A 15,017-nucleotide genomic window follows, 5' to 3' on the forward strand; every position below is an offset into this window, starting at 1 on the left:
CCCAACAATCATAGCTAGAAGTAGAGAAAACTCATAAATGTCTTTTGTGTAGTATGGCGTAGTTATTTATAAGTTATAATAGCTTATAAACAGAAATAAAAGGAAGGTTGAATTTGTTTCATTATTTTTGCAAGATTTGAAAAGAAACCTTGAATCAACATATTGAACATTTTTCTAAGTGCTTACGTGTTACCAACACAGGCTCTTGCAACAGCAAGGAAAACAAAGTGCAACATTTCTCTCTAAAATGCACAGGAGTAAAATACAAAGTATCCTTAATTAGATAAAGGAGGGGTGGTTGGTGCTGTTTTTTTTTAGTCCTCAGAAAAGCTTTTGAGACAGTTAATCATAAAGTTCTTATATTAAAACTCTCAAAATTAAAATTTTCTTCTGGAGCACTACTTGTGTCTTCATATCTTTCTGACCTATCACAGTGTGTCAAAGTAGCAGTTCTCTGTCAGACAAAAACATGTGCTCCATGGGTGTTCCCCAAGGTTATGTGTTAGGGCCTCTGTTATTCAGTCTTTCCGTCAACGACCTTCCGCAGGTGTGCCAGGGCTTGGATCTACAAATGTATGCTGATGACACGGTCACTTATACTTGTGCAAAAACTGCTGAGGTAGCAGCTGAGATACTAACAAATGCTTTGGGAAAGATTACAGACCGGCTTGATCAGTCATGTCTCAACCTCAGCATTACCAAAACAAAAGGGATTTTTTTCTCTAAAACAAAGCAGTCTGTCAGCACTGGCATTTTAATTAGGACTGAAAAAATAGAAATTGTGAATGAGTTTAAATATCTTGGCGTAATACTGGACTCAAATCTAAATTTAATGTCACACATCAAAAACCTTGTAAAAACTATAAAATATAATCTGATAAACTTTTGGCACATTGGACGCTGTCTGTCTGTGGATGCTGCAAAGACCTTCATGCATGCTATGATCCTGTCCCACATGTCATATTGTATCATATGTTGGGGACAAGCTGGGCAGACAGTCATCAAACCGCTGGAGTCTCTTTACAAACAGACTTTGAAAATCCTGCACAAAAAATCAGTGCAATACCATCATGCCAGGATTTTAGATAAGCATCATCTTCTGAGCTTTGAAAATTTTAAGTTATTTTCGAATATGTGTCTTGTCTTTAAAATTTTTAATTGTTTGGCCCCTCCTCCGCTGTGCCAATTTGTTCAGTATCGCTTGGCACAATCTATAAAATCCACGCAAATATCTTCCACCACTGACTGTTCAATACCTTTTTGACGCACCACCTTTGAACAGTCAGCTTTTTGCTACAACTCAGTGGAACACCCTACCTGATGACATTAAGAACTGTATTTCTATCAGCAGTTTTAAAAACTGAAAAACCTGCTGAAGAACTGCAACCATTAATTTTTTTTTAGTTGGTATGTGTGTGTGACTGTGTGTACAGGTGTGCTATTAAGAGTGTGTGTGTATATAATGTTTTGTTTAACATAATAATAATAAATTCAATTAAAATACTCACGTGACTCGACTTTTTACTGAAGTAATTGATTAAATGTACATTCCACCACTGACTGTTACAGTCATTCATTGTAGAACGTGTCCTTGTCAGGTGGATCAAGACAGCTGGCACCAACCTCAGCAGCCAGTGGTGCTGAGGACCTGGAGCATGGAGTCTCCTCATAACTATGAGAACAGCCGCCATGAGACCAGCATCTTTGCCTGTCCCGGTGCGACCTCGTTTGAGCTAGAATTTGATGAACGCTGCGAGACAGAAAAGAGGTAACTGGTGTAAAATTTTTTTTTTTTTTAAATTTTAATTTACAAGGAGGATTTTTACTTACACAGCCCCTGTGCTCTTGATATTCATAGATATGACTACCTAGAATTTACAGATTCTAGAGGTGGTAAAGTCCGCTATGACATGAAGGTTGGAACTGAGAAATGGCCGAAGGTAAGCTATTGAAAAGCACTCCGTTGTCTTCATATAGAACACTGTTGTTGATTAATTCCTTTACACATTTGTGTGTCTTTTTAATATTCCAGAAGGTGACGTTCGACGCTGGCCCTCAGCTGCAGTTCCTCTTCCATTCTGATAGCAGCAATAATGAGTGGGGTTATAAGTTTACGGTGACAGCCCTGGGACTGCCAGATATCACTATTTCTTGGATGTCGGACCTGCAGCTGCTGGTAGCTCGCCTGATGGGTCGCCTGGCATCCAGAACTCTGGCATTGAAATCCACTCATGGTGAGACTTGTTTACAGCCTATTTAACAAACAAAAGCCTGTGATCTAAAGTGTGCCGCTGTGTGGCCTTGACCCGAGAAATGTTTGGAAATTCCATCGTTGGATTTTTTTGCAGATGTCATTGATAAACAAATATCACAAAATAAGGAATTCGGTGAACGTATTTTATTTGGTTTTTGAGAGAAAGACGTTGTATGCCACTTCAAAATGGTATTTCACTTTAATGTCATTTCGACTCTTGAATATAGATTGAAATACTGATATCTGCTTGGTACTGTCTATTCCAGAGATTCGCACTGTGAAGGAGCTTCCACCAGGGAAAATGTCTCATGTACAGTCTTCACTTCTATGGAAACCCATCCTACGGCACGGGTTGTGTGAGACAAGGGAGACGAATCGAAATAAAACGACCTCAGACCAGGTACGATGAAATCCACTCTGTCCGCTTATGTTGTAGTAGCAGTCTGAGGATTACATTATTGCGTTTCATAATGACCATAGCTGGTAAAAATGCTGTAATGTTATTTTATTTTCTCTGCTGTAGATAAGTACATGGAGTCTGGATGAGGTATTGAGCTTCCTGGAAGACTTTGCTCGTTGGAACCCTTCCCAGGAGCCGACAGACAGCAGAACAGAGCTGATGAGGACCATTATGCACTCGTGCAGAAAACAACCAATGAGGAATGAGATTGCTGCTGGGTCAAAGACAGACCAAGCTGTGAATGCTATTTGGGCGGCAATGGTATACCACACACCAGCCCTCAACCTTGCCTTGAGGACCTTTGGTAAGGCTTTGCAATGATTTTTTAAAAAGTTTTTTATTTCCCTTATTCATCCCACGAGGGCAACTTGAGATTTTCGCATATCCTCCCAATTGAGGGTGTGAGAGCACAGGGTCAGTCACAGTATTGCGCCCCTGGAGCAGGAGGGGTTAAGGACCTTGCTCAAGGGCCCAACCATTGCCCTACCACTGCCCCTTTGATTACAAAGCAAAACTTTGTTGTGTTTTATAGTAGTAATTCTGTGCGGCTGATTAACTTACTGGATTTCTCTCTTCTGTTTTGTCTTTGTGTGAGTAGTTAATCATGACTGCAAGTCCTGTGTTAGTGAGGAGTTTGTGCAGGTGTATTCACTGGCAGATGGCATCAGGACATGGATGGTGAGTGTTACAGACAGGATATTGATTTCTGTTGGTTGTCTGCTCCTGATCATGTTACTGAACTTTTATACTTTATTTCACGTCAGTTGGAGATGAAGCAGCGATATCTTGTTGGCAAAATGAATGTTCTGGATGAGAAAGAAGTGGGTCATGATGAAATTACCATGGATACACTAGGTGAGGACTCCAGCTAATTTGATGTCATACCTCTGCCTTTCCTTTCACCTATTATATCTCACATAAATCATATTTTCAACTTGCTATTTTCTCTGACTCCAGCTGAGATGTGCATTGAGAAGAGTCTCTTGCTGTTCCGGTTTGCTCCGTGTGGAGTTCCCTGCTTGGGCAGTGACTCCTCCAAAGCAGCAGAGGGAAGCAGTGCTCCACTCCTACGCTCCAGCTCCATCTCAGAAGGGGACTTCCAGGCCAGCTCCTCTCTGGCACCTCAGCCTGGAGTATCTGAGGAGAGCAGTGAGGCCAAGGCAGGACAGAGTCAGTCACCCACTACTCAAGTTCCAAACACCTGTGGGCACAGCAAGCGAGGCCACAGGGGCTCCACAGAGAGTCTCTCATCCCAGCCAGGGGAGCCAGCTTCTCCCTCTGCTTTCCCACGTAAAGCCCCATTCAGTCGCACACGTCTTCGCCTCCTGTCTTGCCGCTCCATCGAAGAACCCCGCATGACAACCTCTGTCAGGGATCGCTACCCAATACTCAAACACATCATAAACTTCATAAAGGACCAGGCTCTCACAACAGCAAGGTGACTGCCATCTAGTCTTCTACTGGATAACGCAGAATGAAAGTGATTTACAGTTTGTGTTTGAGTAATTTACAGGGTAAAGTCATCTAGTTGTCTTTCCTACAGCATTCTGCAGACCCTGTCCCTGAACAAAGCTCAAGCTCTGAGCGTGTGCAAGGTGCTGGAAATGGTTCAGCAGTGTTTACATTCCCTGGGACAGCCACACCTCTTCCAAGCTCCCTGCATCCTGTTCCTACAGGAGCTGCTGGCCTGCCAGAAAGACTTCACCAGGTATATCTGTAGGAATTCTTTTCAGGTCAACAGTACCAACACTCACTCAGAGTGTCATTAAAACATCCAGAAATTTGGGGAAAACAAAACAAAGAACCGTCAAATGTACAGTACAGGCCCAGTAAAGGTCACAGCAACAGTTTTAAGGACTGCTTTTGTGTTTCCTTACAATAAGAATAGTCAGTATGTTGGTCCAGTCCAGTTATAATACACCGCTAATTTTGGTAAACATTCTGCAGAGTGGAGAGATGAACAAAAAATGATGCAAACTGTAGGAGTCATTTATTACTTCTTACTCATTGTTAAAGGCCATATCAGGCAATATCTGTGAGCAGCTGCAGCACCTCTACCTGGCTGTGAATCTGTGACTAGATTTGGTTGCTGCTCCTACTTTGACTACTGCTGTGGTTTAGTCCACCTGTTACTTTTTGAACTTGTGGTGCCTCTACTACAGATGTATTTATTTGTTCATTTAGGATTTCAGGATATTCCTGGTCAGAACTATCACTGCACACACAGTACCACTGCATGTAGTTATTGCTACTCTACAACTATTAAAAACAAATGTAGCAATTATAATATTAATTGTGACAATGGCTGCAGCTAGAACTGAGCTGTCACAATGTTATGAGCTGTAGACTACTGTAATACATTATCATGTTGCCTGTAGGTTGCTGCTGGTTGTGACTATAGAGACACTCGGTGCACCGAGCTGTGTCTGCTCAGATACTACAGTAGTCTACACCGCTACATTAGCAAGGACAACTAAAGGAGCTAGTTCAGCATCTATTTATCTGACCACTGCTGAGACACCATATGGCTGCAGCTTGAGGATGACCGGTGTCGTTGTGGCTGTAGTCATTGTTATGAATATGGCTGAAGTCTGAACAATAACCATATATCAGCCACAGCTTCACCATCACAGCCAGCCATGCAGAGCAGCTGCAGCTGCTCACAGCCAGCAACTGGATACTGTCAGAGATCGACCTTGTTAAATAAATGAGGAGCAATAAATGCAACCCTGTCACATCATCTCTCTTTTCTGTTTTATCTGCAGACTATTTCCTTAAACTGGCAGTGCGTCATAACAGGACTGTACCACACAGTTGGCTGTTCATATAGATCGGAAGAAATGTAACGTGTATTGCAATGAAACATTAAACTATTGCAAGGAAATGCAAAAGTAATTTCGTGGTAATGCTAATCAACTTTTAGCTGCCATTATGGGTCAAACAGAGAGGCATTTGTGCCTAGATTTCCATAATACAACTCAGTCCATCTTTCATGAGACTTTACCTGAGTGCTAAACAGATATGTCTTCAAACTGTATCTTCAGACTGCAATGCAACAGTTTTTTTTCCACAAACACGTGAAAGATAAATTGATGTCATTTTCTGAATCCTGATGAACTCTATACATCTGATTTCACGGGCTGAGTTTAGAATAATGTTGTCTCAGAGTTTAACATTATGGAAAAACAGTATATTTTGTTTTGTTAGGCCTCTACTCCTGATGACAGAATTAGAGGTATCAACTTCATGTCTCCTTGGAATTTTCACCAATATCAGTTTAACATTTCAAGATGTAAATGTTGGGTGAATTTAATAAAAACAAATGAGTTTTGTATTGAAGAGCTGCATGCAGACATACAATTGCACAGTAGTGTGGTATTATTTTTCTTTGTCTTTTGCAGTTATTTCTCTCAGTTGTCAGACAGTGGGCAAAAGCTAGGAGAGGAGGTGAGACGTTCTTACCATCAGTTGGTGCTCATGCTGGTGGAGGCTGTGCAGGGCTTCAGTAGCCTTAATGAGAAGTAAGGATTTGTCCTCTATCTCACTGTGTTTTCTCATGACTTAACAGATTGAAATTTAAAAGCGAGTGCAGCAATGATTGTTGCAAAAATGTGTGCTTGGTAACCTGATCCTGTTCTCTGTTCTGTAGAGCTCTGCTGCCAGCCCTGTCTTGTGTGCAGACCTGCCTGTTGCACCTTCTAGACATGAGCTGGGAGGTCCATGACCTTCCTCTCTTCTTGAGCATCAAGCTTCCTGAACTCCTGCTCAGCATGTCCCAGGAGAACATAAGTGTTCATGACATTGCCATCAGGTAACATCTGCCCCCATCTCAGAAGAAAAGGCAGACATAAAATGTGGCTTTTCCAAATAGTAGTTGTCAATGCAAAAAAAAAAAAAAAACCCACACATACACACACACAAAAAAAACAAACACAGCTTTCGTTTTCACTAAATTCAAAGAGTCAAAATGGTTTTTGCTTCACTAGTTCATTTTTAAACTTCTTGTTAGACACAAAATGAGATGCTTGATTATTTCTTTGGTTTAAATTCCTCTTCAGTCAGTGGACAGAAGAGGATGAAATCGCAGATTACAAGAAGAACCAGGAGTGGATGGACGAGTGTATGGATGGAATGTTTGAGAAGTGGTACGACAAAATTGAGGAAGAGGACTCCATGGAGGACAGAAGAAAAGTACGTTACAGTCCATTAAAGATGTTTAAGTGTCATTGCCAAACAGGTGATATTGTCTTGTTGTTGAGTTTTCTGGGGAAACAAATGTCAATCACAGTTTAACCTGACTGTCTCAAATAATCTTTATTGCTGTTTGTTTCTGTGTGATTTTGGTTTATTGGAGGATATTAGGATCTTTGCTAAGATCTACTAAGCAGGGAAAGAAAGTCAGATGATAAAACGGTACATTCTATGAAAATGTTATTTTGTGTTATTCGCAGATGCACATGTTCATAGCACGCTATTGTGACCTGCTCAATGTTGTAATCTCCTGTGACGGCTGTGAGAGGATGGCACCTTGGCACCGCTACCGTTGTCTGCAGTGCATGGATATGGACCTCTGCAAGACCTGCTTCCTCAGTGAGCTCATACCCCACATTTTGATACATGAACAGTCACAGGACTGATTAGCGCAAAGTTCAGAGGAACAGGTTATTTCCACTAATCGTACGGGGCAAACTAAATGTGGATATTTGTATTGTAACCAGGTGGTGCCAAGCCTGAAGGCCATGAAGATGATCATGAGATGGTGAACATGGAGTATGCCTGTGATCACTGCCAGGGGCTCATTGTCGGCAGCAGGATCAACTGCAACGTGTGTGAAGACTTCGACCTGTGCTTTGGTTGTTACAATGCAAAAAAATATCCTGACAGGTGACACATTTTGAATTCTATTTAATCCTTGTACAAACTGATATTTTTCAGTTATTAGTTCAATTATTTTCTAACATGTCATCTGTAGCCACCTGCCCACCCACCGGATCACAGTGTACCCCATGGTGACCATACGTATCAGCGACCGTCACCGCCTGATCCAGCCCTACATCCACAACTACTCCTGGCTGCTGTTTGCGGCTTTGGCCCTTTACACCTCAGAACTGAGCAGTGAGAAGCAGATGGAGGGAGAGTCTCTGGACAGCAACACTTTGAACCAGGCCTTGACTCTGCAGACACGCTGCTCACAGCTCATCACTGACTGCTTACTAAAGGGTCAGACTGGTAAAGGTCTGTCCAAAGCAAAATTTATTTTTAAACTGACTGTTTTTTACAGAGCCAGGCTTGTAGCATCCTGCCATCAGTGTGTTTGCTAGTCTAAAGTAGCTTGAGTTTCTTATGTAGCATATAAACATCAGAGTGATATTGATTTTTTTAATCCCACACTGAGCAGGGCAACAAAAAATTATTTCCCATAATATGCAGCTAATTTAGTTACAGAAAGTTGCATTTGGAAAAATGCATTTCATCTGTCTGTTGATTTTTGGACTGCATTACCACAATCCAGTATTTTCAGAATTATCAAGTATGCGGCATGGTTGTTTATTAATGCGTCACATGGTATATGAAACTATTTTTATTTATCCTCTCACTTAGGTCTTCGTTCCTCAGCGTTGCTTACTCTACTGTCCTCTAATGAATCAGCCTCTGACAGTGAGCTGTGTCCAGTCTCTCCTGAGTCCTCACAGGAGCTTAGTACAGCCACTGACACCTCCTCGCTTCCTGGTAGCACTGCAGCGATCTGCTCTCCATCATCTCCCAGGGACAAGGTGAGGAGCAGAAGTCATGTTTTAAGATACTGACAATATTTAGTGATCTAGCTGATTTACAGAGATGCATGGAAGTACCAAACAAGTATTTAGTCAATGTAAGTCAGAGTATAATGTTTAGCATTTTAAGAGTTGTTATTCTTTCACCACCAGAATAAACCATCATGTAAGGAGAAAAGGACAAAAGAGGTGAGCTCTCCTCCCCCTGCTCCTCCTGAGGTGCCATTCCCCCAAAGCACTGGGGAAGGAGAGAAAAAGAAGCTGGTCACTCAAGACACCTTAGACTCACCGAGCCTCAGCCAGACTCCTTCTGTGTCCAGTGAAGACCCCCTGTCTCCTGTGGTTCGACGTAAGTGCTGATGTCACCTCCACCAACCTGACTACTGTGCAGATTTTGCTCATTAGTGGTCATGAATGTCACATTGCTGTCTCAATCAATGTTTTGCACGTTTTTCACTTTCGTTTTTCCACTGTTCTTAGCTTCAGAGTCTGGACCACTCCTGACCCAGACTCTGGACCAGGAGCAGTCTGCCAATTCTCCAGCATCTCATGTTGTCAAAGAAACAAGTGAGAGGTTGCCACAGGTTCCACTTCAGGAGCATGTGTTCTCAGAGTGCTCCAGAGAAAGAATCCTGGGACTCCTAGCAGCCATGCTACCACCAGCCAAACCAGTATGTAAAACTAACCAACAGTTTTGGTGTCAAGATTCTGTATAACACTGAAGAAATGATTTGGTATTTCAAAACGAGTTCGATTAAAAGATTCTAATTTAGCTCTCTCATATTTAATTGACTGTGAAGCTGTTGCCAGCAGATATTTTGATTAGCTTAGCATAAAGACTGTGACCGCTCAAATGGCTGGCCAGAGTAGGAGTTCAATGCTGTATTATTTCTTGGCAGTATAAATCAAACAATCTACCACACTTTGTCAGGTTAAATCATTAAATTATTTTGTACCCAACACACACTTGTGTTCCTGAAATGTTAGCTTTTATAACATTGCATCAGTACTGACATGTTTCTGTTTAATCTGCAGACATCATTTATATTGTCTGTCTTGTATCCTCAGGGCAGCACCCTTTCTCTGCCTAGTCTGAGCTCCATCCTGCCCCAGCTTTTCAGGGCAGTCATTTCCAATGCTGGCTCTCTCAACGAAACTTTCCACCTCACGCTGGGACTCCTGGGTCAGCTGCTGCTCCGGATCCCTCCAATGGAGGCTGACACTGCTGTTACAGAGGCCCTGGCTGACAAATATGAGTTGCTGGCACAAGGAGATGCAACCTGTTCAGAAACCCAGGGATGGAAGACCACTCAGCTGCTTTTCAGCCTTGGGGCTGTCTGTTTAGACAGGTAAGGCAAAGAAAGCCTTGTGAAGCCACAAACATTTCTTATTAGTTTAGAGACCCATATTGATAACACAGCTGCACAGATTAATTCTACAAGGACAAGTATACTCTCGTTAGCTCTTGTTGAAGTTCAGCCAATTCAGAACAGCTTTGTAAAATATTTTCCTATCCTAATAAAAACTAATGTAAACACGACAATTAAAGTACATACACGCCTACACTTGTCTGTAATTTGCGGTTTGAATCCAATATTAGTTTTTTCAGTTTTATCGTTGCCATCATTATCATCATTGTTGTTGACTTTTCCTTTTGAATACATTGCTTGTTTAGTTTTTACCATTGCACATTAACTTTATATTTACCCCAGAGTATTAAAAACTGTATTACAGAGCTGATACCAACCAAAAGTTTGAGATGCTGTTTGCTTCAAAGTTATTTCTTCAGATGTTTATGCAATTGTTTGAATGCTATTGTTAACTCTTTTATTCTTTTGCCGGGTTTTGCAGTCGTATTGGTCTGGATTGGGCCTGTACAGTTGCAGACATTTTACACAGTCTGAATGCTTGCCCTGAGTGGAGCACTGTCATCGCTGCCTTTACTGACCACTGCATACAGCAGCTGCCACAGACCTTGAAACGCACCAACCTCTTCACCTTGCTGGTGCTGGTGGGCTTCCCTGAGGTAGGTAGACTACCATTTATACATGTGCACTGCAAAACTCACACTCCTGTACGCCAGGGTATGCTTCCTGACTCTGTATACCCAGCCGTGGCTTCTCTGTGTCTAACAGGTGCTATGCGTGGGCACCCAGACAGTGTTTATTGACAACGCCAATGAACATCACAACATGATCTTGCTCAAGCACTTCACAGAAAAGAACCATGCTGCAGTGGTGGATGTTAAGACACGCAAGAGGAAAACAGGTTAGTGAAGTATTGGCACCTGAACAGCACTGCCAGCGTTGAGAAATAAGCATAGGATTAACCCTCTGTGTATCTCTTTTTCACAGTGAAAGACTACCAACTCATACAGTCTCAGGATTCCACCACCACGGGTCTCCCAAGGCAGTCAGAGGGCCAAGGCAGCCCAAAGACGCTGCTCAGTCGCTACTTGAGCAATTTCACCTCCATTATCAGCCACCTCCTGCAGACAAGTCAGGACAATGGCTCTCCTGATGCTGTGGAGGCTTCCTGGGTCCTGTCCTTGGCCCTTAAAGGCCTCTACAACACACTCAAGGTACCAAGAATCTACAAGTGCATAATCACTGTTTGCTATATAATACTATTCTCATCAAATCTGTTCATTAATCTCACTTGCCCAGCCTATTCTGTAGTACATAATGGTCTGACTGCACCTCAGTATCGTTCTGCTGCAGAGGTAAAAAAAAAAAACAGTTGTTTGTATGAAATATAACTAATCACAATAATCTTGTGCAGAGCCTAGCAAAGAATGCAGTTTTGGCATTCCCTCAAAGTAGTGACGAGGCTGCCTCACTGCACGGTGCACGATGTCAGCACTTGAAATTTTCAGTGTGGTAGGTTGCTGCTCGGTGCTTGTGTTTGGTTTAGAGACAGACCAACTATGCCTCAGTGCATCACTGAAGCTCTGTTGATTGCCAGTATGACCAAAGTGTGCAGGGTTTGCACAAATTTTCAAAAATTCACATGTATTTCTTTGGGGAGTGTGTACCTGTCCAATGATAGTTTTATCATTCCATGTTATATCTTATATAGAAGCATGGAGTAGAGCAAGCACAGGAGGCCATCCAGCAGTCAGGGCTGACCCAGCTGTTGGTGAGGAAGTGCAGCAAGGGGACGGGCTTTAGCAAGCTGTGGTTGCTACGAGATCTGGAGATTCTCTCCATCATGCTCTACTCCTCCAAGAGGGAGATCCATTCCATGGCCCAGGACCCCGAGAGAGACCAAAGAGAGCAGGACAAGGAGCACGACTCAGACCACTCCAGCTGCTGTGCTGACGACACTGATGTCAACAGGCCCGACCCCTTAGAGGGTCTTGATGAGGAGACAAAGATTTGCTTCCAGGTAATTGGAGATACTATTCAGAATACATGCAACAAAAAATAGTATGATACAACAATCTAAAATATTTTTATTTTTTAAAATTCCACACAGATCACCCACGATGCCTTAAACGCCCCTCTGCCCATCCTGCGAGCCATGTATGAGCTGCAGATGAAGAGGACGGACTCCTTCTTCCTGGAAGTCCAGAAGAGGTTAGCATCAAGAATGACTTCCTAATTTACTTAATTTATATAATCCACCATTGAAAAGATCATATTTTATACAATTTGTTCTTGCTTCTCTTATACGCTGTGCCTTGGTGTCATTTTCAGATTTGATGGAGAAACGATAAAAACAGATGAAACAATCCGTACTTTGGCTCAGAAGTGGCAGCCCACCAGGCGGCCTCGCTCTGAGGAGAGGAACACCAAGGCTGTGGACACTGATATGATTGTCGTTTCTTGCATGGTGAGTTGTTTGAAATGTTCCATGACAAAGCCAATTTTATCACCATTATTACAAAAGACTTTTTGTTGGTCAAAAAGCACAACTTCTGTTTGGGACTTTACCAATATTACCGTTAGTCACTATGACATTTTGATATGATGTGTTTTATATATCAATGTCCAACATCGCCCTCCTCCCACAGTCCAAACCCAGTCACTGTGAAAAGGCAACAGAGGAAATCAACGTAGTGGCCCAGAAGCTCATTACCAATTCAGAGAGTGATCTGCAGCTCAGTTATGCCAAGCAGAGACGCACCAAAAGCTCAGCTCTGTTACACAAAGAACTGGATGTGCGCAGCAATCGGGCCGTTCGTCAATACTTGGTGAAGGTCAACCAGGCCATCGCCACACTGTACGCTCGCCACGTGTTGGCCTCGCTGCTTGCCGACTGGCCTGCAGACGCCGCGCTGAGCGAGGAGGCTCTGGAACTGAATGGAGCTTCACACATGGCTTACATCCTGGACATGCTCATGCAGCTGGAGGAGAGGCCTCTCTGGGAGAAGGTGAGAAGCGAGAACTGTGCAAAGAGTATAAAATGTTTTATGAACATATAATACTTTAAACTTTTGTTGAATTAATGTGACAATATTCTCTTAATAATCAGATTCTGCAAAGGGTGCTGAAGGGCTGCAGTCAGAGTATGCTGTGCAGTTTGTCTCTCACTGCATGCCAGTTCATGGAGGAGCCAGGTATGGCGGTACAAGTCAGAGAGTCCAAACACCCTTATGATAACAACACCAACTTCGAGGTAGGTGAACTGTGTTTTTTTTCCTTCTTCTTTTCTTTTTCTTTTTATCAGCAGTAGTTGCAACGGTTTATATGACATTTTTACTTTAGTAGTCGGTCCTTTCTTATGCCATTGTCAACTTTCGAACTGGCCACAAAGTCAATGTTATGTAGCTCAAAACATTTTTAACAGGACACCTGGCTATTAATACAAGTCCTGAGCTACACATTCAGAAATGAATACAATATATCAATCATATTTTTTGTTACCTGGCTTCGCTGAACAGCTGCTGTCAAGCTAAGTGGTTACATGATGCTGGTTATGAACTCATCAATTCAACCCAGGGTTTCTGAACCTGCCTATGAGCGTGTTCATGTGAAAGGGGTGGTGTTGGGCACCAGATGACCAAACTCAAACATAGCACAGGTCCAGAGCTACAAGAAGAGCAAAAAAACCCTAAATCAATTGTAGGGAGTTTATCTGACTATATACAGTTGTGTATTTCATTAAATCAGTGTGCAGCTTGGATGCATTCTTGTGGCTTGTAAGGCTTTATTCTTTCAGTTGCAGCCCTGATGGTGTTAAGCAGTCATTGGAGCAAGTAAAGACCAAATATTAAAACATACTTCAAATTGTTAAGTAGGCTTACTGCAATTCTTATAAGATCAGCAGGTACAAGGCTTCAGTGCTTTAATCAGTCAGGCTATAGAAAAAAAATACTTTGAAATTGCTTTCTATCAACAAGGAAAAAAAGGAATTGAGACTGCGGTTCCCTGTATCTCTCATATCTATGTTCATCAGGGAAAGATAATGGTTTAGATGGTCTCTAAGAACTCTTGTCTTCTGCAGAGATCTCCTCACTGTCTGCTGATAAGCTCTATGGGATCTTGTATAAATGGTGCTGCCATTTTCTAAGAGAACTGTTTGGTCAGTAGGGGTTGTGTTAACACAGCTTATCTGTTATTGTGAACAGTACCTGCTCCAGGGCAGGTTAGGTGTTGACTATAAGTTAACAAGGCTATGTACCCTGACAAAAAGTAAATCCATGAAATCCCAGGGTTAAACAGGGTTAAAATACCTCATTAGGCTTACATTCTGTTTTGTAGTATGGACCCCTGGGCTTGTCAAATTTAAGGTCAGGGCTATGTGTGCCAGTATGTTTTAAAATTTGAACTCTACATTAACTCCTGTATGTTGTGTTGTTTCAGTTTAAAAACATTATTTTGCCCATATCTTCTTTGTACTCAGGACAAAGTGCATATCCCAGGTGCAATCTACCTGTCCGTAAAATTTGACTCCCGCTGCTACACGGAGGAAGGTTGTGATGAGCTCATCATGTCGAGCAGCAGTGATTTCCTCCAGGATGTCCACAACTTCAGTGGATCTCCACAGAAATGGTCTGATTTTGAGATCCCTGGTGAGGACACTTGAATTTTCATTCCTTTTCTGCTCCAGGTGTATCCATATGTGTGTGTATTTGACGTAGATCATAGTTATTTTATGTTGAAATCATGCCTATCAACATGTGTCTGTGTTTGGTTTTCACTCAGGTGACACCCTGTACTACAGGTTTATGTCAGACATGAGCAACACAGAGTGGGGCTACAAGTTCACCATCACAGGAGGCCACAGGGGACGTTTTCAGACAGGTACCTTACATCAGAACAAATACACACTCCTCTTAAATAGATTCAAACCTACTTTATTAGTTACCTAATAATGTGCAAATTCATTTCATATTGAATCATCAGGTTGTCATCTTTTTTCTTGTTTTAATCAGGTTTTGAGATCCTGAAGCAAATGTTAGCCGATGAGGAAGTGCTCCATCACATGCCACTGGCTGATATCTGGGAGTGGCAGGTGGGTGTGGCCTGTCGTCAAACTGGAAACCAGCGACTCAAAGCCGTTCACTTGTTGCTCCGTCTGCTGC

General features: G+C 42.3%; 1 protein-coding gene across 1 annotated transcript in view; it reads left to right on the forward strand.

Annotated features, from left to right (window-relative positions):
- The window catches only part of zzef1 (zinc finger, ZZ-type with EF hand domain 1), a 36,350-nt gene that overhangs the window by 11,454 nt on the left and 9,879 nt on the right, over window positions 1-15,017 (forward strand). Inside the window, exons 22-51 of the mRNA XM_022209420.2 lie at window positions 1,599-1,768; window positions 1,859-1,940; window positions 2,033-2,234; window positions 2,521-2,654; window positions 2,778-3,018; window positions 3,313-3,392; window positions 3,479-3,569; window positions 3,672-4,152; window positions 4,258-4,422; window positions 6,116-6,235; window positions 6,364-6,525; window positions 6,773-6,905; window positions 7,166-7,304; window positions 7,433-7,598; window positions 7,687-7,949; window positions 8,316-8,488; window positions 8,642-8,837; window positions 8,969-9,159; window positions 9,557-9,837; window positions 10,340-10,514; window positions 10,624-10,756; window positions 10,843-11,069; window positions 11,567-11,875; window positions 11,966-12,066; window positions 12,187-12,322; window positions 12,504-12,863; window positions 12,965-13,108; window positions 14,336-14,504; window positions 14,638-14,736; window positions 14,868-15,017. The exon at window positions 14,868-15,017 is cut by the window's right edge and continues 16 nt beyond it. Of these exons, the coding sequence (XP_022065112.2) occupies window positions 1,599-1,768; window positions 1,859-1,940; window positions 2,033-2,234; window positions 2,521-2,654; window positions 2,778-3,018; window positions 3,313-3,392; window positions 3,479-3,569; window positions 3,672-4,152; window positions 4,258-4,422; window positions 6,116-6,235; window positions 6,364-6,525; window positions 6,773-6,905; window positions 7,166-7,304; window positions 7,433-7,598; window positions 7,687-7,949; window positions 8,316-8,488; window positions 8,642-8,837; window positions 8,969-9,159; window positions 9,557-9,837; window positions 10,340-10,514; window positions 10,624-10,756; window positions 10,843-11,069; window positions 11,567-11,875; window positions 11,966-12,066; window positions 12,187-12,322; window positions 12,504-12,863; window positions 12,965-13,108; window positions 14,336-14,504; window positions 14,638-14,736; window positions 14,868-15,017 (5,473 nt within the window). The remainder of the gene's footprint in view (window positions 1-1,598; window positions 1,769-1,858; window positions 1,941-2,032; window positions 2,235-2,520; window positions 2,655-2,777; window positions 3,019-3,312; window positions 3,393-3,478; window positions 3,570-3,671; window positions 4,153-4,257; window positions 4,423-6,115; window positions 6,236-6,363; window positions 6,526-6,772; window positions 6,906-7,165; window positions 7,305-7,432; window positions 7,599-7,686; window positions 7,950-8,315; window positions 8,489-8,641; window positions 8,838-8,968; window positions 9,160-9,556; window positions 9,838-10,339; window positions 10,515-10,623; window positions 10,757-10,842; window positions 11,070-11,566; window positions 11,876-11,965; window positions 12,067-12,186; window positions 12,323-12,503; window positions 12,864-12,964; window positions 13,109-14,335; window positions 14,505-14,637; window positions 14,737-14,867) is intronic.

Source organism: Acanthochromis polyacanthus, chromosome 17 (assembly GCF_021347895.1).
Source record: "Acanthochromis polyacanthus isolate Apoly-LR-REF ecotype Palm Island chromosome 17, KAUST_Apoly_ChrSc, whole genome shotgun sequence".
Taxonomy (NCBI): domain Eukaryota; kingdom Metazoa; phylum Chordata; class Actinopteri; family Pomacentridae; genus Acanthochromis; species Acanthochromis polyacanthus.